This window comes from Castor canadensis, chromosome 11 (assembly GCF_047511655.1).
Source record: "Castor canadensis chromosome 11, mCasCan1.hap1v2, whole genome shotgun sequence".
NCBI lineage: Eukaryota > Metazoa > Chordata > Mammalia > Rodentia > Castoridae > Castor > Castor canadensis.
Window position 1 is genome coordinate 27,287,114 of NC_133396.1, and position 25,724 is coordinate 27,312,837.

General features: G+C 51.4%; 1 protein-coding gene across 7 annotated transcripts; it reads left to right on the forward strand.

Annotated features, from left to right (window-relative positions):
* The first annotated feature begins 1,949 nt into the window (after positions 1-1,949).
* Positions 1,950-24,196, forward strand: Wfikkn2 (WAP, follistatin/kazal, immunoglobulin, kunitz and netrin domain containing 2). Of its 7 annotated transcripts, none has more exons than XM_074046046.1 (3): positions 12,512-14,326; positions 17,267-18,571; positions 19,854-24,196. In XM_074046046.1, exons 1-3 carry the CDS (start codon positions 14,123-14,125, stop codon positions 19,884-19,886), a joined length of 1,542 nt encoding a protein of 513 aa, XP_073902147.1. In that variant the 5' UTR covers positions 12,512-14,122; the 3' UTR covers positions 19,887-24,196. The 7 variants fall into 7 exon arrangements, 6 of the variants coding, with proteins under 6 accessions (XP_073902149.1, XP_073902148.1, XP_073902147.1 ...); XM_020156279.2 differs by having other exon boundaries at positions 12,515-14,326; positions 17,267-18,830; XR_012438633.1 differs by having other exon boundaries at positions 12,516-14,326; positions 17,267-23,827; positions 24,011-24,196.
* Positions 24,197-25,724: the final 1,528 nt, after the last annotated feature.

Genomic DNA, 25,724 nt, shown 5'->3' on the forward strand with positions numbered 1-25,724 from the left:
CTTGGTGGCAGGGAAGCTTCTGGAAAGAAGATGGGGAAGTAGCTACCAGGGAAGTGGGTGGAAAGAAGAGGGTTACATGACAGAAGCCCAGGAAAAATGGTCAAGAAGGAGCAAGTGGCCAGCGTGTTACAGCTGCATCTGCAGATCAGGAAACCAAGGACTGGAGGTGTCATTTAGGGCTAGGTAGTCAACTTTAGCCGGGATGGGGGTGGGAGTGGGGGACAGGGCCAGAGCACAGAAGAGTGAGAGGTGGCTTGCTCGCATGCAGACTGGTCAGAGGCTGGGGGGGGAGGCAGTGACTTAAGGATTTGTTTGGGGTGGGAGAGACTTGAGTGCACCCAAATACTGATGGAGATGATCCAGCTGAGGGGAGGTGGGAAGTACTGGGGAGAAAGGAGGCAGAATTGATGGTAGAAGGGTCCCAGGGGAGAAGAAAAGGGGAGGTGAGAGGAAGGGAGGGAGGGGGAGGAGAGAGGAGGGGACGCTGGGGCACTGACCTTAAATAGGAAGAACCCTTCCTCACCCATAACGGGGTGGAAGATGGAGAGAATGAAGCAGGGTTCAGGGGTTCCTGGTTTTGCTGGGTGGGTGCCAAGAACATTCACCCAGAGTTTACTCTGGAGGGGTCACATGCCCTCTCTCTTCCTTTTCCTTTCCCCTTTCTTCGCCCACATGGCAGCCAGAACTGGAGCCATTGACCTGATGATGGGTTCACTGGTGAGGACTTGGTCACCCTGTCCCTGGTCCATCTTTTCCAGTGGTGACTGGGTGTCAGGTCAGTTGGCCAGCATCCACCCCACAGCTTGGGCTCTCGGAAGGAGGCTGGGAGATTGTAGCCTGGTCCGAGTCCCATGCTGGCCAGGGTCTACCTTACTGGACAGTCTCTGCACTGAAGGCATGGCCCAGACCCCACTGTGACTGAAGATCAATGAATGTGGCCCTGTACAATGTCCTCTTGGCCCCTAACCTTCAAGTGTGCATCTCTCCTTGGGAATCCACAAAGGGAAGAGATTAGTCATTAGTTCTCAGGCTGTGAACCTGACCTAATTACCCTCTACTGTCAGTGCGGCCTTCCTGGTCCTGTTGTGCCAAAGGCCACACTGGGCTGTTTGAGCAGGTTCAAGGTTACCATCTGTAAACTGGAACCGCTATGGAGGTACAGAGAGATGGACAACTTTGAATGACCCTTTTCCCTATCTATTTGTCTGTCTGTCTGTCTATCTATCTAATTATTTTTGTAGTTCTGGGGATTGAACCCAGGGCCTTCTGCATGCTAGGCAAGGACTCTTACCACTTGAGCCATGTCCCCAGCTTTTTGGTCTTCATTTTATTTTTGAGATGAGATCTTGTTAACTTTTTGTCTGGGTTAGCCTCAGAATTCCTCCTGACTCTGCCTCCAGATTAGCTGGATTACAGGTGTGTGCCACCATACCTGGCTAGAACGGCCCCTCTGCATTCTGCAGTGCCCTCCCGCCTCCCTGCTGCTTGCTGGGCATTAAGATCAAAACCTAGCACACCTTCTGGGAGTACCTCCCTGCCTTCTGCATGGTGCCTGTTTGTGGGACTCAGGGTCAGAGGAGCACCTGCCCAGAGCCCTCACTGGCGGGACGTCCCATTGGTCCCTCCTGAGGAATGGATCTAAGACATTTGTGCCCATCCTGTGTCAAGAAGTATCCCAACCATTCTACCATGAACTGAGCAGTAGCTTTCCAGCACTCAATTACTCCATACCTATAGATGCCCTTATCCTGGCTCACTAGTCCTTATGTTCAAAGTCTGCTTGCTGTAAGCCAGAGCGGCCACTAACCAATATATTTCCTGCTGTGCAGCTCATACTATACTTCAGGCTTCCCGCTTTCAAAGCACTACCTCTCAACATCCATGGAAAACAGAGTTCAAAGTATAAAGGAAACATTTCTCAAATAGAGTAAAGTGGGTAAAGTGAAGGGCCTCCTTCCTGGTGGTGGGCTGGGCCCATGTCAGAGATGCTAAGTCCTGTCTGGATTTGTGTGGACTCCTGGCTCTCTAGCTGCTCTGGCCACCTTCTGTTCCTCCAGTGCTCTGTGCCCCTCGTGCCTCCCAGTGTGGGCAGGAGACCCCGCTACGATTTGCCCTTCAGGTCTCAGCATCCACAGGTCTCAGCACCAATGTCATTTCCTCTGGAAGTCTCCCCTGACTTCTGCCCCACACTGGACACAGAGCTCCTACCTGCCAGCACTCCTCCCTGGAATCTGAGCTGGCTAGGTGTTCAAAGTCAACCAGGCAACCTCCCACCTTTTCTAGGTGGAGAAAATAAACCAGGGAGAGGAGGATGTCAAGCACCCTCCAGAATCTTATTCATACTACCAGGTATGCTGGCCGAGTACTGCATCCCACACCACAGTGGCCTTATTTTCTACCATGTCCCCAGTTCCAGGGCAGGGTACACAGTGGCACCACAGTGAGTGCTTGCTGTGTATATATGTGGTGTGGGGCCCACCTCCAATCCCTTCACTGAGCGTCACTGAAGGCACCAACGTTGGGAAACCACCCCGTGTCCTCTCTTACACCTGGCAGCTCCTGTTTCAGCCTGCTGACTCAGGATGCACACTGAGGCTGAGTGGCTGGACTGGCTTCCGCCCCAGTTCCTTTGCGCCTGGCCCATCCAAGTAATTCTCTCTGAAAAACAATCCCCAAAGGTAAGGCTTCTTGGTCAGACTCCTGTGACTCAGGAGTGTAGGCGGAGTTCAGGTGGGCTGTTCTGCAACATGTGACATTATCTGGGCCATTCAGTCAAGTACATTCAGCCAGTGGTTAGGCTAGCCTGGAATGTCCAAGAAAAATTAGTTGCTCCTCTGGTATTGTGCCCTCCTCCAAGGGATATTTCTCTCTAAGTGGCTAGCTGGGCCCTCCTGATGGAGTGGCCAGGAATTTAACACCATGAGCCTAACTTGGCACTGTTGAGTCAGCCTGACAGCCTCAGGCTGGATTTGGTAGTGTATTCTCATAGAAACTCCCAGTGCTTGTCCACAATCACTCAGTTTAGCACTAGGAATTCTTACCTGAGGCCAAGCATCACAGCTAGAGCAACGGTGTGTCTCCATCATCTACTGCAACCTGTGCCCCTGAAGACTGGTTTCTGTGTGGAGAGTGAGGAGTTTGGAGGCATTGGCAAATACCAGTGTGGAAGCCTGGATGAGCAGGTAAAGAAGACCTCAAACCCCTGGTAAGGGCTTCCACCTATCAACATCACTTCCACTCACAGCCCATGGGCCAGAACTAGCTACCTAACCGCAAGTAAGAATGGGAACATGTAGTACACATGGATGTGTACTAATAGCCTCTGCCATACTGTCTATTCCTTTGAATGTCTTGTGACCCCTTGGAGTGGTGGTAGCCATTTTATGACCATGAAGAGGTCAAGAGAACCAAAGAAAGGCTGAGCCCTTGTGTTGTTGAGCTGTGAGCCAGCCCTGATACTATCTGTTCTTGGATTCCTTGGTATGTCACATGTTCCATTACGGTTCTACAGCCAGAGAACCTCAGATGATACAATGATGAGGTCTAGGAAGAAGATAGCACAGGCGAAGGGTGATGTGACTCAGGGACAGGGTGGGAGCAATCTGTGGAGGTGGCAACAATGGACAAAGAGGTGAGGGAAGTCCCTGAGACTGAATGAATAGAGGAGACCATTATGGGAAGAGCTCTCTAGGCAGAAAGAACACATTTCCAAAGACCCTGAATTAAAACAAAGCAAAAACCACCTTCCATGTTTGAGAGGGAAGGCCAGTGAGCTGGAGCAGTGTGGAAGGAGAAGGAAAAGGATGAGGAGGAGGAGCAGGATGGGGCCAAGAGCAGGCCAGGCCTTGCAGCCAGGGTCAGAGCTGCTGCACCAGCTGAATGTGTACTTGCTCTTCTGTGTCTGTTTTCTTTCACTCAGCTTCGTTATTTTGAGGGTCATTGATTTGGTTGCATGTCTCAGTTTTCCTTTTATTCCTTTTTATTGCTGAGTAGGAGTATGGTTAATGGACATATTGCAATTTGTTTAAACATTCAGCTGTTGAGGGACTTTGAAGTTGTTTCTGGCTATTAGAAATAAAGGTTCTAGAAACATTCATGCACCAGTCTTATGTGATCTAGCCCTCTATTTCTCTGAGTGAATACCCAGGAGAGGAATGGTAGATGTATGTATAACTGCTATTGTTTGTACCTGGAGGGTTTTCAGCTAGTGACACTGTAGGAAGATGGTGGACTCTCTAGTAGGCAGGGCCAACCAGAAGGAAGTTAGATGACTGGGGGTGAGGAGGGCATGCCATTGAATATTGGGAGCCTGGCCCCACTTCTTTCCCTTTGCTTCCTGACTGTCATGAGGTGAGCAGCTTTGCTCTACCATGTGCTGTCTACCATGATGTTCTGCCTCACCACAGGCTCAAAAGCAATTAAACCACCTGGGTGGGTGCTGGTGGCTCATACCTGTAATCCTTGTTACTTGGGAGGCTGAGCTTGGGAGTATCACAGTTCTAGGCCAACCTTAGCAAAGAGTTTGCAAGACCCCATCTCAACCAATAGCTGGGTGCTGTGGCACACACCTATCATCCTGAGTTACTTGGGAGGCTGAGATCAGGAGGATTGAGGTTGCTCAACAACACTGGTGAAAAAAGTTCATGATACCCCATTTCAACAGAAAGAAGCCTGTCATCCTAGCTGCAGCAGGACACATAAAATAGAAGGATCACAATCCAGGCCAGCCTGGGCAAAAAGAGAGATCCTATCTCCAGAAAAAAAAAAGGGGGGGGGGGGGCTGGAGGTGTTACTATAACAAAATACAAGAAGCTGGGCATTTCATAAAGAAAAAGGTTTATTTATTTCATAGTTTTGGCAGCCCCATCTGTTCAGCCTGGCTACATTACAATACAGCAGATGATGTCATAGTGGGCTGTGGAGGAGAAATTATAGGGTGATGCAAAGCCAGAAAGGGATTCTGGGGCTAGGCTAGGCTTGCTCTTTTCTAACAATTCACTCTGTGAAATGAACATTAATCCCTTCTAAGCATGATGACCCCAGTGACCCAACCATCTTCCATGAGGCCCTGCCTCCTAAGATTCCTTTGCCACACTGGGGACCATAGCACCTAAGTATTTCATCCCCCTCTCCTTTTTTTTGAGGCAAGAAAGAAATGGGCTGTATCTTGCAACATTGAGCCTTCTCATGGAGACAGCAGAAACCCCCAAACCCCTGGCCTTTGTTTCCCACCTTCTCAAGCAATCTTCAATTTTGCAATACTCAAGAAAGCATTACAAACTGGGCACTAGTGGCTCCAGGAAGCAGAGGTCAGGAGGATCTGAGCCAGCCCCCAGAGAAATAGTTTGTTGTAGGGAGCAGATTAAAGCCTATGAGAACTGGACACAGGCAAGGCGAGATGCAGTTAATTGCTTTTACCTGTAGGCCGAGATAGGCACAGCCCCAGCACAAAACCGGGAAAGGCGATTCTCCTAAGCTGTGTTCAGAGAAGCAGGAACGCAGCTTTCTCCTGTTACAATATGTCACGCCCCTCCCTGTGGCTCCACCCTGTTTGCTGCTATAAAAGACCCCTGAAGGAGGAAGAGGGGCTTTTGCCTTTGGGCCTTTTGCTTTTGCCTTTTGGGGCTTTACTTTGGGCTTTTTAGTGTGAGAAGCTTTTGGAAGGGAAGAGAATTGTTGAAGGGAAAATGCTAAAGAGGGGTTGATGGAAAGTCTGCACCAAGAACTTTAACATAGGCTTCAGAAAGCAAAGCTGAGAAAGAACTTCATACATAGGCCTTAGGAAAGCTGAAGCTAAAGAAAAACCAAAGAGAACATGGGACAGTGCTCAGTGCAAGTCTGAGGACCGACCTTAAGATTTATTTATGCAGATGCAGGTTGTAGGCAGGGCTGTTTGGAAGTCTGAGCACTGAGGCTTTAAGAGAGCTAAAGAGCTGGGACAGTGCGAGCCTGGGGGCAAAAGACTTTAAGAGCGGTTAAGCTAAAGATGAGCTCAGAGCAAACATGGGACAGGGCGAGCCTAAGGAAAGACGTCTTAAGCAAGGTTTTAAAGAACTACAAGGAGTAAGGCCTTAAAGAATCAAGACAGAGAAAAAAAGCAATTAGGGTTGTGAGTCTACAGCTGAGCATACAATACACCTGACCCCAAATTTCTTTCTGTCTGTCTGTCTATCCTATATCTTCTCTAAAATCTCTGGTCGCCCCTAGTTAAGCACAGTTAGGTCCAGTGATAACCAAGGAGTGTGAGAAAAACCTCACAAGGAGTCAGCGCGAGAAACAGCCCCCGCTTCAGTTTGCAAGACTATCTGGAAAATACTCAACACAAATAAAGTACTGGTGGACTGGCTCAAGTGGTAGAGCACCTGCCTAGCAAGCATGAAGCTCTGAGTTCAGACCCCAGTACAGCCAAAAAAAAAAAAAGCAAATCACATAAACTTGGGCGCCGATGGCTCATGCCTGTAATCCTAGCTACTTGGGAGGCCGAGATCAGTTTGAGGTCAGCCCAGGTGAATAATTTGCAAAACCCCATTTCCAAAGTAACCAGAGCGAAATGGATTAGAAGTGTGACTCATGTAATAGAGCACCTACTTTGGAAGCAGGAAGTCCTGAGTTCAAACCTCAGTCTCTTCAAACAAACAAACAAAAAAGAGTATCACATGTAGCTGGGCACCAGTGACTCATGTTTGCAATCCCAGCTACTCAGGAGACAGATTAGCTGTCACGGTTTGAGGCCAGCCTGGGTAAAAAGTTCATAAGACCCCATCTCAACCAACAGGTGGGAGGCTGAGATCGGGAAGATCCCAGTTCCAGGCTAGCCTGGGTGAAATGTGAGACCCTATCTCAAAAAAAAGCATCTCATCGTAAAACTTTGATCCAGTTATTCATATGAATGTGTCAACTGAATCATAATGAAAAATGTACTTTTTATAATGAATTCCAGTCAAAAACCTTAACCGTCTTGATCATCAGTTTCTGTTAACTGTAAAACTATAACAATTATGAGTTTTTTAAAGAAAAAAAAAAAAGAGCCCTAGCCTGATGAGATGGTGCATGCCAGTAATCCCAGCACTCAGAAGGCTGAAGCCTCAAGTTCAAGGCCAGCCAGAGCTACATATTGAGACCCTCTCATAAACCTAAACAAACAAGTAGGAACCTTGGCTTTCTGCTGACATCTTGGTCCCACATTCTCTGCTCAAAAGGCCAGGTGAAACCCCAGAAACCGTGCCTGCCACAGAGGAGCTGCCACAGTTGCAGACTGAGACAAGATCTGGAACAGAATCTGACAGCGACAAGTCAGAACCAAGATTCACCCAGGTCAGCACACCTGCCCAGCTTGGATTAAAATTTGGACTGCTTCTGTTGTTAATAAGGTTATGGCTTTGTATTGGATGTATAAAAGGAAACCACCAATACTATGGGCTTATCAGAGAACAGGTAGACCCCAGTGAAGCAACTCACTGAGTAGATTTAAGAGGAACTGAGACGGTACAGGGCCTGGGCGATCTGACCATGCCCAGGAAAGTTCACTGGAGAGTTTTGGGAAGCACACTCACTTTGTAGGGCTCTGTAACAAAGTACCACAACCTTGGTGGCTTGAAGCAATAGGAACGTGTCATCTCACAGATCTGGAGGCTTGAGAGCTGAAATGCAAATGTTTGCCGTTCCTTGTTCCCCCTTCCCCCAAACTCTAGGGGAGGGAAAATGCTTCTTTCCTCTTCCAGCAGTTGGTGGCTGAGTGTTCCTGGGCTTGCAGAGATATCACTCCAGTCTCTGCTCTCATTTTTAACCTACTCTTCTCCTGTGTGTCTCAGATCTCTGCCTTTCTCTTGTGAGGACATGTGCCATTGGATCTAGGTTCCTACTAGATAATCCAGAATGACCTCATCCTTAATCATGGGTGCAAAGACCCTTTCCCCATAAGGTCACATTCACAGGTTTTGGGGTTGAAACATGGGCATATCTTTTTTAGAGGGGAGGGGAGGACACCATTCAACCCACTACACTCAGCATTTAACTTTGTCACATGTTTTGTAACATGGTGTGCCTTTTTGTTTTGTCTTATTTAAAAACCATTCAGGGACTGGCAGAGTGGCTCAAGTTGTAGAGCACTTGCCTAGCAAGTGTGAGGCCCTGAGTTCAAACCCTAGTACTGACAAAATAAATAAAATAAAAACTATACAGAAGGTGGCTTTGGCTGTCCTCATCCCCAGGGGTCAGGAAGGCCTCCTTTCAGATGTGGCTTCTGAGCTCTGGCGTCATCCTGAAGAACAGAGAGCGAGCCATCATCCATTCAGAAATCTTACACTTAGGGTTGGTGAGGAAAAGACCTGTCTCTTATTCCTGCCTGCCCTCCCTCACTGCCAAACCCATCCACATCACAGGACATTTTGACTGCTGAGGTGGGTATCAGGAGAGTATGAGCCTCTTTGCCCAGCACCATGGGGCAGCAGGAGACCCAAGTCTGAAGGCCCCTTCTTCCAGAAGAAGGAGCAAGGCTGGAAGGGTAGAGCCAGGAGTGCACAGAGTTCAGCAGCCAGCAGGACGTGGGGGGATGTGGTGGGGAGGGCTGGGAAGGGTGGAACGCCGCAGCTGTCCCCCAGCAGAGCAGAGTGGAGGAGTCCACACCAGCCCACATCTTGGCGGCTCTCTGGGCTCCTGTACTCCCCGTGTTTGTCTTGGCTGAGGGCTGATCGGGGCTTTTTGAAACCAATTCCATTGGGACAAAGCTGGAGGAATCAGTCCATCAGATGACAGGGGAGGGAGCTGAAGAGGCCTCAGATGGGGAAATAGAGATGGTCCCACCACAAGTTGGTGGCACACAGGGATTAGAGCCCAAGACTCTCCACTCTGCATGGCGCTCAGCCCAAGCACCCAGGAGGGATTGGACCTTGGCCAAAATCCTCCAGGGCATGCAAGTGGCCAGCTCTGCACTGCATGGTGTGCGTGCGTCCCCCTATACCACGCGTACTCAGCTATACCAGCAGGGCCCCCTGGCCAGGGCAGGACTCCCCAAAGGGGTCCAGTGCACTGGACCATGCTCCATCCTGCCAACCCATAATCATAATTCCCAGATCTTGATTCGGTGCCACACAGCCGCCCCCACCTCCCCGCCCTGCTCCAACCAACTCAATACAGCCCCTCCCATGGCCTGTTCCACACAGATGCTGCTGGGTCACGTGTGCCACAGCTGAAGGCCTCCCCCGTCCGCCTGCCTCCACCATCTGCTGAGGCCCCATAATTATTGCAGCCTCACTCGGAGGGGAGAGTTCACACAGCCCTGTAATGTAACCCAGGCCCCAGGCCGCTCGGGTAGGGGGTCCCCAGCTGGGTAATGAGCCTCTGGCTTTATTGAATTCAGTCGTTAGCTAAGGCGGCCTGGACTGCCCATCTGAACACCTCGTCCAGGATGGCTCCCTCTCTGCACCCCCGTTCCCACTCCCCAAATTCTTCCCAAACACTTTAAAATGACCAAGGATGGGGCAGAAGGGCTCTCAGGGGCTGGCCTTCCCCACCCACGTGGGAAAGAGTGTGACTGCCTCAGTCTGGGGCCCAGGAAGGGTGGACCAGAGCCTGTGCTGGCCTGAGTTTGCTGGGGCAGCCTGAAAAAGAGGCCCACCACCCCCACTACTCCCCTCCACTCCTCTGAAACCTGCCAGGGGCCAGGCCTCATGGAGGAAGGGCCAGGTTCAGGACACTGCTGTGCTGTGAGCCAGGCCTCTCGAGAAGCTACCTTCTCACTCTTGCTGGCAGGCTGCTGAGGGCTAAGGCTCCAGCCAGTGTCACCTGTGTGCAGCAGCAAACCCAAGCCTGCCCCTCCTCTGTGAACCCTGGTACTGCCTTCCCTTATTATTGCTGGTGTTACCGTGAAGGCCTTGTTTGTTTGGCCTTGTACTCTAGGTAAGTACTCTACTGCTGAGTTACATGCCTGGCCCTTATTTTATATTTTTGTTTCCTTTTTTTTTTTTTTCAGCACTGGGATTTGAAATCAGGGCCTTATGCTTGTGTTTGCTGCTTGAGCCACTCCACTTTTTTTTTTTTTTTTTTGAGATAGGATCTCACAAACTTATTTGTCCAGTGCTGAGTTTGAACCAAGATCCTTCTCCTGAGTAGCTAGGATTGCAGGCATGAGCCACTAGTGCCCAGCTTGTTTTGTTTAATGTTTTTTTCTGGGCAGTACTTTGGTTTGGACTCAAACCAAAGAGCCTGTGCTTGCTAGGCAGGCACTCTACCACTTGAACCACACTTCTAGCCTTTTTTTAATTTTAGTAATTTTTTGAATAGTCTCGTGGTTTTGTCTGGGTCTGGCCTCCGACCACAATCCTCCTACCTGTGCCTCCTGAATAGCTGGGATCACAAATATGTACCACCATGCCCAGATTGTCAGTTAAGATGGGTTCTCCTTTTTTCCCCAGGCTAGCCTTGAACTGTAAGCTCCTGCCCCCAAATCTTGTCTTCCAAGTAGCTCATATTAAAAGTGTGCACCACCAGACCTGGCCTTGCAGCCCTTTTGTGAGACAGGATCTCACTACATAGTTCAGGCTGGCCTGGAATTCAAGATCCTTCTGCTTCAGACTCACAAAGTACAGGTATTACAGGTGTATACACCATGCCTGGCTCATGAGCTCTTACCATTATCATTTTCACACACTTGCTTTCTGGCCTAGACACTACCCTGTCTGTGGACAGACTGTTCTGGATTTCTGTGTGTTCAGATCCCAACCCATAGGAGGTACTTTGTGGAAATAAGGTAGGGAATGAGGAAGCAGATGCAGTGAGGGATAAGAGGGTAGTTTGTGCAAGTTGCCGTGGGTCTCTAAGTCACCACTGCGTGCATGGCTGAAGACCCTTTAGAGACCACCCAAGGGTGGAGCAGGCTGATTTGGGAACTGGGATCAGCTGTGTTGTCCTGTCAAGACCCTCAGGAGTGCTTATGTTCAGATGAACCTACGATCAAGGGTAGCCCACAGTTCACTGCCTGGGGGTGACCTACAGCCAGCTGCACCAAAGAACAGGTCTTGGTCACACCCTGCAGGGTGTGGTGGCAGAGGGGGACCTTTTCTTTTTTGTGTGGTACTGGAGTTTGAACTTAGGACCTCACGCTTACAAAGCAGGCACACTACTGCTTGAGCCACACCTCCAGTCCAAGGGTACCCTCTGAGACAGGTATCAAGCTGAGAGGTAAGAGACCAGCGTGTGCTTATGTCCTTGGCAAAAGAGTGACAGCCAGGGGACTCAGGAAGATCAGCCAGACAAGTCCAAGGCCAGGGCTCTGCCCAGCAACCCAGTCCAGGCTCAGCCCCTGGTAGCCTGAGTCAGGGTTCTGGTGGACAGTAGGAGTGGGCAGCTGGGACCCACCTTTGATACCTTGGGACTGTGAGAGGGCTGAGGGAGACCACCGAAGGGGGTCTACAAGGAGGGACTTCAGGGCTCCATAAAAACAAGCCTATCTGGTCCTGGCCATAGGCAGGCGGGGAAGGAGGCCTTGGCAAAAGCAGGAATCCTGTACAAAGTGTGTAGCTCCGCTGGCTGTGGAACCTCTGTGACTCAGTTTCCTCTCCCACACTTGGAGCTTCCTCTTGCTTTGGTCAGCAGTGATGATGGAGGTAAAATGCCATGGGCTCTGAGCCCTGGTCAGACATTATTTGTTATTCTGGATTGTGTTCTGGTGGGAGACCTGGAAGGACTGAGGGCCGTAGAGTGCTCTAGGGACCCCCTCCTCCTCGATGCAGTTCTTAGAGTTCTCTGAGCAGAACAGCTAGCTGTGAGGCCCTAGGAGGAGCACCTATGGCCCTGGACAGGACCAAGCTGAACAGAGGGCTTTCTCCACCAACCCTGAAGGGGGTCAGGATTCCCCTGCCTTGGAGACGTCTCTTCTCCCACCCCTCTCATGGTCTCATTGGCCTCCCCAGAAACCAGCCTCTTTTCCTTGGATGCTTGTCCCCACGTAATGGTACTGTGACAATTTCTCTAAGTGCTTCTTAGAAATGTGTCACTGTCCATTTCTCTTTGTGATATCACAGGAGGCTGTGCAAGCCACTTCCTAGCAAGGGCTGTGTGGAGGCCCCTGCTCTGAGCAGCTGGAACACAGCTTATGAAATTACAGGGAATTCAAAGCAGCCAACGTCACCCGCTGTCTGCCTTCATTATTGGGACCAGCCTGGGAGGGAGGTTTATTCCAATAATTTAGAGGATTAAGATCTGACACCCTTCATTAGCTATTTGACATAAGCAGAAAAGACAGATCTTGTAGAATGACCCATACAATGGGAAGGAATCTGCTCAGAAGGGAGCAGCCAGCACCCACCCAGCTAGCAAGAGACTGTGGGGAGGACTGTGAGGCCAATTAGATGGGGAGCTGTGGACCTGGGCCCAGGCCTCGGTTTCCCCCTATGTGAATCAAGGGTGCAGCTGAGAGCCTTGGAGACCCTGTCTGGCTCTGTTGTGCCCCATCACTATTCCTGGGATCCTGTGGCTCAGCCTGCTCCTCAAATCCTATGTGGCATGTCCTTGAAGAGGGACCTCTCTTCCAAGGCTATCTATCCCTGCTGGCTGTTCTGTGGCATTTTTAGATACAGGCCATTTCCTTTCAAATGGCAGAGAAATTACACCTGGCTCCCAGCAACTTCTGGCTCTGTGCCTGGCCCCTCCACAAATATAACCCCTGACTTTCAAAAATGTCTTTTGTCTGTTCTGTAGAAACCAGATTTTGGACTGTGTCTAGACAGCAGTTCTGGCAGATGGATGGGGGAGGCTGGTTTCCAAAGCCCCCCCTTCCCCCTCCACACCCAGCAAGCTTGGATCCCTGCCTCTTTTATTAGAGATAAGGTCATGGAGCTGTGTGGCACAGGACAAGTTGCTTAGCCCCTCTGTGCCTCCTTCCCTTAAATCTACGATGGAGGTATGACTTACTGTGGATTCAATGAAGTGATGTGATTAGTGAGCCTGACAATTATCAAGAACAACTGGTATTGACCCTGGGCAAGTCACTTGCGTTCTTCCACCACAAACCTTTTCTTTGCGGTGGAGGGACACTAGAACAGTGCCCATGCAGTACCTGGTACCCAGAAATTGCTCACTGAGCAGGGGCCACTGTGGCCACGAGCGCAGGCAGCTTGGCTGTAGGGCTCAGTCCTCGGACACTGTTGCTGCGTAGGTTTTCTTGGAGCCCACAAGTGTGTCGATGTCGATGGAGGAATGTGATATGTCCCAGTGGCCCGGCGGGAGCCGGAGCATATCTGGTATGTGTCTCTGGAATGATTTGGGGAAAATTCACTAAAGTCAAAACTTAAGACGTGGACTGCCTGGGACACAGCGATACGGAGGAGCCGTCCGTGTGCACACCCCCGCACAAGGGGACCTGGTGCTGGGGTGGGAGTCAGCTTACACAGCACAGCGCTGCTTGGGCCCGCCCTGGAATGGCCGTGAACTTGTTGTTTTTCCACGTCATTTGCTCTCAAATGTACTATCGAGCTGGGCGACGCTCACCCGGCCGCTCAGGTCCCTCCTTGTAACAAGCGATTGTGTGTTCTTTCGAGGTGGCTGAAGGGGAGGAGGGGGCCCAGCCCCGAGGAGGTGGGGAAAGGGAAACAAATCCTGCTTTACAGTGAGCTTGCGTGTCCTGGAGCCAGCTCCCCTCTACGGCACAGGCCTTCTCTGGCCCTCGAAAGGGTTAAAGGCCTCCTGGAGTCAAAACAAGCAGGTGTCCCACGGTGCCAGAAAAGCCGCCTAAACTGCTTCCAGCTTTCTTCTCCCCCTTCTGCAATAAGTCTGTGATCAGCCACGGGACAGAGGCGCCAGCAGCCTGCCTGTGACAGGCATCAGGTTAGCTCGCTCCCACTCGGGTGGCGCGCCCAGGATATAAATCCAGGCTTAGGCCCCTGCTGCCGCTCCTCTCCCTGCACACTCAGGAGCGGACTTTCCTTCCAAAGACCTTTCTTTTATCTGAAGCCGCGCAGCCCAGCAGGCTGCACTTGGTGGAAGCAGCCGCTGCCGCCTTAGAGAGGAAACCTGCTGGGGTGGGGAGGGCAGGTGTCTCCAGCCCCCCTCCCAAGAAGAAGGCCCTGGTGGGCTCCAGCCCCTGGCGGCCTCGCAGGGTTGGTGTCTGGCTGCTGCACTCTGTACCATGAGGGCTCTCAGGTGCTGCCAGCTCTGGTCCTGCCGGGGGCTTCTGCTGCTGCTGCTGCTGCTGCTACTTGGGATGCCCCCTCGAGGCCTGGCACTGCCACCCATCCGCTATTCCCATGCAGGCATCTGCCCCAACGACATGAACCCCAACCTCTGGGTGGACGCCCAGAGCACCTGCAAGCGAGAGTGTGAGACGGACCAGGTGAGTGGGAACCCTGAAGCCAGAGATGAACCACATGAGTGTGTGAGTGAGGGCGGTGAGAGCCTTGGGGTGGGGACTACATAGGAGTGTCCTCAAGGAACATGAAGGATCCACCTGGAGAGAAACAAGGCCGAGGCCTGGAAGAAGAGGGTGTGATGTCCAAGTTTGTCAGGGTCTGGGAATCCATCCGCAGGTTCCTCCTTTCTGGTTGCTCAGGGTTGCTATGAGCCAGCACCGTGCTGGGCAGACAGTGTGGATTGGGGTTTTATGATGCTCCAGCAAGGTGGGCATCAGCCACCTGCTCATGGGGGAGCGTATAGATACCTAGTGCAGTGCCATCACCAGTGAGGGACAGGAGGGCTCAAAACCTACACCTGCCTGACACCACAGCCGAGGTTTTGTCTGGCCTCTAGTCACCTCCCTAGGATTTGGACCTTGACCCAGAAAGCAACCAGGCTTTCAGGCAGCCTGAGTCCTGGACAGACACTCTGGGCATCCTTGGACGGAAGTGGATGGAGGCCCAGGCTGCCACACTGCTCAATGCTCCCTTCTCCCCAGCAACCGCTGTGACAGGTAGAGCTGCTCTCCCCGCACTGTCTAGGTGCAGTATTCCTGAGGGCCATCCTGTTCGTTCCAGCATCTGCACCTGCTCTGGGCACAGCCACTTCTTGTCCTGCCTGCCTGTCTCTGAGTGTAGCCCAGAGCCTCCTGGGGCTCCGGGTCTGGGCTGGGCATCACCAAGGACCATGAGAAGGCCTGGTCCTCCTAGGGATGCCTGCTGACCCACAGTAGAGCATAGGACTTCCCTGGACAGAGCAGCTTCTGCCGCAGTGCTGGGAACAGTTCTCGAGCCTTTTGGGCAGGTGCAGCCAGTGAGCAATGGTAGTGCTGAGGAAAAGAGGATAAGGAGTGGAGAGGGATGGTAGCTGTCCCACTGGCTGAGCTCATGACAGCTGTGGGCTACATTTGCAGGGGAACCTGACTCACTGTCACAGGCTGGCCTGAAAAGTCAAATGGGACTTGGGGACAGTGAGACTCTGACACCTGTGTGGGTTGGGGACCCAAATAACCTATAGAGACATTCTGGCCTCTTAAAGTATTCTAAGGATCCCCTCCAGGTTTCCTTCCCTTGGTCCCCAAGGGCTCAGCCATTCCTGGACTTCCACCCCTAGGGAGCTTCCTGTCTTCAGTGTCTCAAGGGAATGGAATGGCCCTCAGGCCAGGGAGCTGGCTCTCCTGCCCCTTGTCCTGTCTGTCTTCAGTTCCCCACAGATCTCTCTCCTTTAGACCCCAGTTCTGGGCATGGCCCATCCCTGTCCCCAAGCCTCCCCTGGTGTGGCCTAGGAGCCTATGCCAAACTAGGGCTGTAAAACAAAGTCCCCATTCTGAGCCCAACAGGGGAGAACAGTAAACAAGTGAAACGGGCAGGCTCCACACAGCTGGGGTGGGGATATTTTTCCCCTCTTAGCTGATGTGGAATGTCAAAGAGGCTGAAATAAAAGTCGGAAGGACAAGAGGCCGGCCGTGGTGGGGAGTTGTTCACGGAGTTACTACCTGGTGGAGGATTAGAAAGAAGCATTGCCCGCCTGCCTGGTGGGTATGGCGTGTTTGTTATTGTGGAAAACACCACATGAAACCTGTGTTTGTGTCAGCTCCAGGCGCGTGTTGCTAATTTCGAAGAATTAAACTAATGCCTTACGTGGCTCCACAGAAAATCAGAGGGGATTACAGCCTGGCAAGGCCTTGCTGAAGGACTTGCTGACCTTTGCCACACAAAAGGACTTTTTCTTGTTGTTCTCTCTGTGAATGTCCCTCATGGGGCTGAGTGCCTGGGTCTGGTACAGGCCATGAGACTTTGTATCCTGGATCCAACACATCCTGATGGTGTGCTGGTGATTTCAAGAGGTGACCTCTTCAAATTGGCCAGAGCATCCTCAACCCAATGGGAAAAGACAAAAAGGCAGCCTCACTCTGCAATCCTAAGCCTCATTTGGAGGAACCATATGGTGTACGATTTCAGAGTCCCCTCCACAGGGAAGTTGAAGTCTTCATCTATCATGTCCCATCTCTGTAACTTGAGTGTCACTTCTCTGAATCTCTATATTCTCATTTTTAAAGTGGTAATAAGGCCAGGCACTGGAGGCTTATGCCTGTAATCTTAGCTACTTGGGAGGTAGAGATCAGAAGGATCGTGATTTGAAGCCAGCCTGGGCAAATAGTTCTTGAGACCTTATCTCAAAAATACCCAACACAAAAAAGGGCTGGCATTGGGTCTCAAGTGGTAAAGTGTCTGCTTAGCAAGCTTGAGGCCCTGAGTTCAAACCTCAGTACCGCCAAAAAATAAAAATGAAAAAAAAAAGTGATAATAAGAAAACATTCTCTTTGCTGAGTGTGGTGGTGCACGCCTGTAATTCCAGCTACATGGGAGGTGGAAGTAGGAGGATAGAGGTCCAGGCCAGCCCCAGGCAAAAGCAGGAGACTCTATCTAAAAAATAAACTAAAGTAAAAGGGCTGAGGGCATGGTAGAGTGTTTGCCCAACAAGCTCGGAGCCCTGAGTTCATATCCCAATATGAACTCAAAAGAAAAAAAGTCCCCTCTTAGAGGTCTGTGGCCCATTTCTTCCCACACTACTAGTCCTGTGACCTTGGGCAACTTGCTTAACTTTTCTGTGCCTCACTACCATCTGTAAAGTGAGGATAATGGTTATTCCCTTCTCAGACTTCTGATAAGCACAGTAAGTTGATAGATGCAGAGTGGGTAGAAGAGGGCCTGGTGCATGGTAGGTGCCAGGTCTAAGTGAACTCAGTTTCTTAGAATCAAGTATTTTATGCACCCTCGAGGTAAGCATATGCAAGACCCCTGAGCACCCCGGGGTGGGGTAGAAGCCAGCCCTTTCTTCCTCCTCCCCCCTATTCAGAGCTTTCTTGGTGCACTTTCAGGAGTGTGAGACCTACGAGAAGTGCTGCTCCAACGTGTGTGGGACCAAGAGCTGTGTGGCAGCCCGCTACATGGACGTGAAGGGGAAGAAGGGCCCGATGGGCATGCCCAGGGAGGCCACATGTGACCACTTCATGTGTCTGCAGCAGGGCTCTGAGTGTGACATCTGGGACGGCCAGCCCGTGTGTAAGTGCAAAGATCGCTGTGAGAAGGAGCCCAGTTTTACCTGTGCCTCGGACGGCCTCACTTACTATAACCGCTGCTACATGGACGCTGAGGCCTGTTCCAAGGGCATCACCCTGGCCGTCGTCACCTGCCGCTATCACTTCACCTGGCCCAACACCAGCCCCCCGCCACCTGAGACCACCGTGCATCCGACCACGGCCTCCCCAGAGACCCCAGGGCTGGACATGGCAGCCCCAGCCCTGCTCAACCACCCTGTGCACCAGTCAGTCACCGTGGGTGAGACAGTGAGCTTCCTCTGTGACGTGGTGGGCCGGCCGCGGCCCGAGCTCACCTGGGAGAAGCAGTTAGAGGATCGGGAGAACGTAGTCATGCGGCCTAACCATGTGCGTGGCAATGTGGTGGTCACCAACATTGCCCAGCTGGTCATCTACAATGCCCAGCCCCAGGATGCCGGCATCTACACCTGCACAGCCCGGAATGCTGCTGGGGTCCTGAGGGCCGACTTCCCACTGTCGGTAGTCAGTGGAGGTCAGGCTGCGGCCACCTCGGAGAGCAGCCTCAATGGCACAGCTTTCCCGGCAGCCGAGTGTCTGAAGCCCCCAGACAGTGAGGACTGTGGTGAGGAGCAGACTCGTTGGCACTTCGATGCTCAGGCCAACAACTGCCTGACCTTCACCTTTGGCCACTGCCACCGCAACCTCAACCACTTTGAGACCTACGAAGCCTGCATGCTGGCCTGTATGAGTGGGCCACTGGCCGTGTGCAGCCTGCCCGCCCTGCAGGGGCCGTGCAAGGCCTACGCACCACGCTGGGCCTACAACAGCCAGATGGGCCAGTGCCAGTCCTTTGTCTACGGTGGCTGTGAGGGCAACGGCAACAACTTTGAGAGTCGAGAGGCCTGTGAGGAGTCCTGTCCCTTCCCTCGGGGCAACCAGCGCTGTAGGGCCTGCAAGCCAAGGCAGAAACTCGTTACCAGCTTCTGTCGAAGTGATTTTGTCATCCTGGGCCGGGTCTCTGAGCTGACTGAGGAGCCCGACTCAGGTCGTGCCCTGGTGACTGTGGATGAGGTCTTGAAGGACGAGAAGATGGGCCTCAAGTTCCTAGGCCAGGAGCCACTGGAGGTGACTCTGCTGCATGTGGACTGGGCCTGCCCCTGCCCCAATGTGACAGCGGGCGAGACGCCACTCATTATCATGGGCGAGGTAGATGGTGGTATGGCTATGTTGCGACCCGACAGCTTCGTGGGAGCCTCGAGCGCCCGGCGGGTCAGGAAGCTCCGTGAGGTCATGCACAAGAAGACCTGTGATGTCCTCAAGGAGTTCCCGGGCTTGCACTGAGGCTGGCCCACCCTCCCTGGTCTTCTTCCACCGACCCACCCCGGTACCCCTCAGTTCAAAAATTGGGCAAGATCAGGTTAGACAGTCTTGGGCCAGCAGGGAAACACAGCCAACGTGTCAGAAGAAAGCTATCAGAAGGTCTTAGAGCAACTTCTATTCTTTGGGTTCAGTAAGGGGTCCATCTCTTTTTTAGCTGAGGGGGCCAAAAGAAGTCAATCGACACATGTAAGTTATTCCTAATGACCATTCTGCTCAGGCATTCCCTTTCCTGACCCCATCATTCTTCCCATCTCTTAGCCAGGCTCCCCAACCATGGGTTGGCTTGCTAGGGGTTAGGAAGAGACCGGAGGGGCCAGGATTTGTCTGAACAACTTCCCCACAGCCTCCTAGACCACTGTGAGCAGAGATACTTCCCGTTAAAGTCATGAGCAGTGAAAAGCCAGAGGCAAAGTCCAACCCAGCTTTCAGCTTGTTCTGAGTGGAGGCTGCTGGGACAGGTGTCATTTGTGGTGTCAGGCTGTTTCTGAGGCCATCATGACGCCAGCAGAATCCGTTTCCTCTCCTTGGCTTCATTGGTTTGTTGAATTCAATTCAATTCAGTGCATTGGACACTTTCTGAACACTTCCTGGGTGTCAGTGGCTAGGCCCACAGAAAGATGTCCTTCCTTCTACTCACAGTGTGCAAACACAGAGCCCTGACCAGGGCCTCCCACACCTCCTAGCAGACCTGTGACTGGCCACCCAGCTGTCAAGTGTTTCCATCTGATCGGTGGGGGCCTTTCAAATGCCACTGGCTTCCTTGGACAGAAAGACAGATGTCCAGGGTTTGTTTTGGTAGCAAGAGAAATAAAGAGAAAAGGCAGGCAGAGAGGAGATAGTGGAGGAATAAAAAGAAGGGAGGCAGGCTAAAGAAGGACAAGGAATGTTGCTCGATGCTCCCATCTGGTGGTGGCCTTGGGAGCCCACAGGGACCTGGAGGAAGGCTCTATCTAGGTGGGGCCTGGGAAGGAAGGTTTGGGGATATAGCAGCAGCTGGTTGGTGATTTTTTTGTTTGTTTGTTTGCAGACTCCTGTGTGGACCCAGGTACCCCACCACTAGACAGAGGGTTTTGGAACCCCACTGTCAGCTCTGCATCTTCCCTATTCCCTCCTCAGCCCTTCATTCTGTCTATGTCCCCCAAAGCCAAGGAAGGCCATGGGAGGCGGGGGTGAAGCCTCAAGTACAGGGAGGAAGATACTAATTAAAAGCCCGTAGATCAACAGCTCTTCTTGTATGATTCATTTGGGCTACCTGGGGAGGTAAGGGAGGAGCAGTGATTGTGTCATTTACCCTGGTGATCTTTCGAGAGGGAAGTCTGGCCAGTGAGACACTGCAGATATTCAGGTCCCCACAAGTTCTGAGGCTCCTTAACTGTGGTGTTCAGCACAGCTCTGTGAGTTGAGCACAAGAAAAATGAACCAGCCAGGGGAGGTGCCTCATCCATGATCAGAGGCAGGGAGGGTGGGGCTCCTGCAGAGGGAATCTATCTGTGATCTCAGTGCTCCTTCCCTGTTAGGACAGTGTGGTGGGTCAGGCGCCAGAGTCTAGACCCTACTAGATGGTTCAGAGGTGACAAGGTAAAAAAGACAAGAGTAGGGTAGGGAGGGGTGTGGTGCTCGGCTGTGACTCCCTAGGGTGACCCTTGGTCCCAAGCCTGCTCAGGACCTGGAGTCAGGCTCTGAGAAGGTGCACAGCAGCACTTTTGGCCTCAGGGGGCTCATGGCTGTTCTTCACCCCTGGTCAAATGTCCAAGACGCTGCAGTCATGGCCCCAAGAGATAACCTCTTCCCTTCACTGTTCCCTGGGTTTTGTTGGACCTCTGCCCAAAGGAGGACTCCAGGTCAGGTCTAGCCTAGCCCAGGTTAGCCACTCTCACCTGTAGTAAGGGCACAAAAAAAGAGGGGCCAGCAGTGGGAAGACAAGCTGCTTCCCCAAATAAAGGAGAGGCCAAAGAAGTGGGAGTTCCTCATGTCGTCATTGGGAGGACATTGAGCCCAAAACTTAGCAAGATGGTACCAGCAGCCACCAAGAACCCTTCCCAACAGGGGTCAGGTGACTAGGAAAGGTGAGAACTGTCACTTCATTCTGCCCCCAGAGGCCTGGGGACCTCTATTGCACCTACTTTTAGCTCTAAGTGTCCCAAGTAACCACAGAGCCTAAGGGACAGGGTCCACTTGCCAGCATCTGCCACCTTCCACCTTGGCTCATTTGCACGAATATGGGCCTGAGCTCCATGGCTGGGCTCACACAGCAGGGCCCAGCTTGCTGTTCTGCTTTCCTGATGGGGGTGGAGGTTCAGGGGGCCAGCCACACTTAGCACCAGGCTGGCCGAGCTAGATACCACACAGCCCACAGAGTCAAACTCACTTAAGTCTGAATCCTGGCTTTGTCACTTAGCTGTTCTCTCAGCCCAGTCCTCATCTATAAAACAGATGAGGTTCGCCATCCATTCCCCTTGTAAAACTGGAAACCCTAAGAAACAGAGCCTGGTACAGAGTGGCTATGCCGGGCCTTTCTCACCCTCAGTGGCTCCCTGGCCAAGGACAGGTCCCAGGATCTGACTCCCTCCCCTTGCTTGTCCTTCTGAGCCTCTGGCTTTGCAGTTTCAGTGTCCAGAGGACATTCAAATTGATAACTTACATGGATTGAATGGCTCAGAAAACATGGGTACCGAGGGAATGGGTGGTTGAGAATCTATTGCGATTTTTTTTTTTTTTTTTGAGGCATTGGGGCTTGAACTCATGGCCTTGTGTTTGCTTGGCCAGCATTCTTACCACTTGAGCCACTCCACCAGCCCTCTATTGCAATTTCTGACCTCTTTATAGCATTAAGTTTTCTTTCCTTGAAACCACGCCTAATCTTTCATCTCTGTTGCCCTAGGCCTTCTACAATGCTGACACTTAATAGGTACTCAGTCAGGGCTGAGCTGAGTGCCCAGGACCAGGGAGCCAGGAAGCCTGCAGAGATTACCTCATTCATTCTGGAAGATTTGACACAGAGCCTGAGGCTTCCTGCACCAAGGACAGAGTCACACTGTCCACACTGGATCCTCACTCTTCACCACCTCGGGTCCATTTGGTTTTTCCCCTCTTCTCTAGCCCCTCTTACCAGATCCTCTCTTTCCCCTCCAGCCTGTTCCAGCCCGGCTGTCTCTGGACCAGCCCTAGGGCCCCCAGGCAGGGCAGCTTGGCTTTGTCCACATTCTATCTCCCTTTCCTCCACCACCTCCAGCCTCCTAGGACATTCTGCTCCATTGTCTGGCCAGCTGCTCCCTAGTCTAGTCTGATGTCACCCCCTGGACAGTGGAGCCAGAGAGTAGAGATCAGGGTAGAACCTGATTAGGGAAGGAAGGCAATAATACACAGCCTCTTGGTGGTCTCCTTTGACTGTGTATCCCTGTGTTCCACTGAACCATTATAACAAAATCCACCTGAGCGATGCTTGCTGTGTGACAGGCATAGGCACTGTCTCTTGTAACGTCTGCCATGGCTGCATGAGACAGAAGGCTATTTTGTAGGAGGGGAAAGTGAGGCTAGAGGGAATGGGAAACATGCCCGGGGTCCCACAGCTGCCAAGTGACAGAGCCAAGATTTGCATCCTGCCAGTCTTATGTCAGAACTCCTTTTGCAGTTCTGGGATTTGAACTCAGGGCCTCCTGCTTGCTAGGCAGGCACTCTACCACTTGAGTTGCATTCCCCAGCCCAACAACATCAGAACTCTTAAGGCTTATAATATGCCGTTTCTCCTAGTGTGTGAAACGTGAAACACACTCCCCCCCCACACACACACTGGACTGGGGAGTGTGGGGTTCCATCGGAAACCCAGATACCTCTGAAGAGCCTACCTCCAGTCAGTCAGCCCCATGCGCACCACCCCTGGAGCTGTTTACAACCTTGCCATGTGACATGTGTTTTGATCACACACATATGCAGTCATGGCCTAGATTCCTGAGAGAGACATCAGACTTATGCCTACTCATCCTTCAAGACTCAGCTCCTTGGGGAAGCCTCCGCCATCCCCAGGCTGCCTCAGCCTCTTCTCCAAGTCGCTGTCTCGCTCTGTGCTTACCCAGTTCCAGAGCAAAACAGCTACCCAGGGGCTCCAGGTACACTGTGGGCCCAGCTCACAGAGCTCACTGAGGGTTTGCTGGAGAAGCAAAGGATCCTGGGACCAAGGCCATGTGGCACTGCCACACTGAATGATTGCAAGACTAAGAAAGGGCTTCTCTTGGGTCTCCCTTTCTTTTCCCAGTTCCATCTCTATTACCTTTCTCTCCTCCTCTTCCTCCCACCTCCCCAAAGAGTCTGAAGCCTCCTTCCTCCTCTGGGGGATGTGTGATTAATGCAGGCGAGATAGGTGGCAAGGTTCCTGGGTCCTATTCTTGGCTGTGCCCTCATTCTGGAATGTGCCCTGAGGTCACGTGACGCTGCTCTCTCAGACTGTGTCAGGAGGAAGGAAGAACGAGTCTCCAGCTGGCATTTCCCTAGGAAAGAGTGGGCAGCAGGTAGGCAAGCCTACCAGCCCTCTCCTTCCCATCTCTCAGGATCCTGAGCCCCTCAGCACTTCTGTTTCAAGGTCAGGTTGGAGTCTCTGCGTTCATGTCCCAAATTAACCTAGGACACGGAACCCTGGCATCAAAAGCAGCACTGGTTACCCTCAAGCCCACTCTGATGAAGGGACAACAGGACTCAGCTCCAGCACACCCTAGTTCGGGCTTACCAGGAGTTAAGACTCTTTCCAGTACATCCATCAGTGTACTAGATGGGGCACTTGGCAGTTGTCTGCCTTTTCCAAGTATTGAGGATACTGTCAGAGCCCTGAAGGGATGAAGACACACCCATTCTGATCATTTGTTTCTGATTTGAGAGGGACACATCTGATTCTGTCTAGAATCTAAGAAAGGGCAGAGCACAGTGACTGTTTTGTCTCCCCAGTGTGTGCAGCCAGGAAATAAAGAGGAGTCTGGAATACTTTTGACACCCTGAGCAGGAGAGAAGCAGGTAAGAGAAGAAATGGATATTTGAGTTCTAACAACTCTTATTCTGTTACTTCATAGATATATTGTCCAATTTAATCCTCTGCTCAGCATAAGGTCTTATCATTCAAGATATTCAATAAATATTGAAAGAATGAATGAAGCAAACCCTATGTACCTTATGGTCTTATTTTCCTCTGTTTTACAGATGCTGGATCTGAGGCCCTAAAATGTTTAAAAGAAAATTGTCCCAACATCATAGGGTTAATAAGTGGAAGAGCCAAGATTTAAACCAAGATCTGTCCAACTTCAGTACCTAAAGTCCAGGGTGGTGTATGTATTTTAATCATTTCAGTGAAAGGCTGAGGCCCAAATGGCACCTCTCCTTGTGACCGTCCCTATAGATCACTTCTTTAGGTTTTTTTTTTTTTTTTTTTTTTTTTGCAGACTGGGTTCGAGACTCAGGAAACTTGCTAGGTAGGTGGTTTACCACTTGAGCCGCTCCCCCAGCCCTCGTGTTCATCACTTCTAATGGCCTTTGGGAGAATCCAGGCTTCATAGAAAGATTGTGAAATCACACTCTCCAATATAAACAATATTGAATACATGGAAACAAATTCAAATTAAATAAAATTCAAAATTCAATTGCTCATCTGACATCTCATGTTACATTTCATGTGGCTAATAGCTTTAACACTGGTCAACAAAGACAGTGTATTTCCATCATCGCCGAGAGAGAAGTCCATTGTTAGAAAGGACTAATACAGAATTCCTGTTTTCTTTGGCAGAGGGCTGTGTAGAGGTGGCAGGGGGGGAGTGGTCTCTAATAGTCTTTAAGCTCAGCAAGGACTCCAGAGGTTTCCCATTTAGCCACTTGCTGGCATGGGGTCTCACGGTCCTATTGCCAACAATACTACAGGGTTCTATAATTATCCCTGTTGTCACTGAACCCTGATCTCAGCCTCAAAATCTAATCTTTTCTCCAAGATGTATAGGCCTTCATGTAATTAAGGTCCCAGAGTTCTAGAAAAGGTAGGAAAATTAGTATATATGCATGCACACAGCACTAACAGGTAAAGATGGATTTACCAAAGTTTTAGCTGAATATGATAGAGATAGACTGCTAATAGGAAGGCGGATGGTGGGAACTAGAGGCCAGGTCCTTCCATGGCACCGTGCAGCACCTGTGACAGCTTCTGCTTCCAGGAACCAGGCTGACAACAGGCCTGTTCCTCAACACCCTTTCAGACACACCTCACTGCACTGTAATCTTATTTCCTGAATGAACGTGCTGAGTAATCATCTAAGAATTGCTTTGTTAGTGGTCATTGCTGCTGTAATTGCATTACCTAAGTCTTTATAGAGATACCAGATATTTTAGGCTTTAGGCTCCCAAATCTTTCTGTCCATTGTGGATGGCAGTGAGAACAGGTTAAAGTCGTAGAAGAGTATGGGGCCCTGAGATGGACTGCTTGGAGTCAGTACTGGTTATGTGACTGGGCAAGAGGCCCTCTCTATGCCTCCTCTACAAGATGGAATAATAATAGCATGCACAGTGCCCTCCAGGAGGAGTCAGTCCTGGGCTGGTTGCTCCAGTCAGTTGGGGATAATTGCTGTTGCAGATTTCTCCCCTCAGCTGGAACAAGAACCAGGAGAGCAGAGCAGGCCCCTCTGCCTTCAGCTGGTCTTAGAAAGCAAAGGGAGAATCGTGCAACCTCCTTTGCTGGGAGGGAAGTGTCCAGAATGAGGGTGACTGGAGAAGAGATGGGAAGAGGGAAAAAGGCAGAAGGGAGAGAAAAGGGAGAAAGAAAAAGAGAGGCACACACCTCCAATTCTCCCCCAACACCCATTTTCACTGGGTGCAGTTGGTGGTCCAGCAAACAGAGATAATGTGGCAATGTGGGGACCCCTGGGACCTCTAG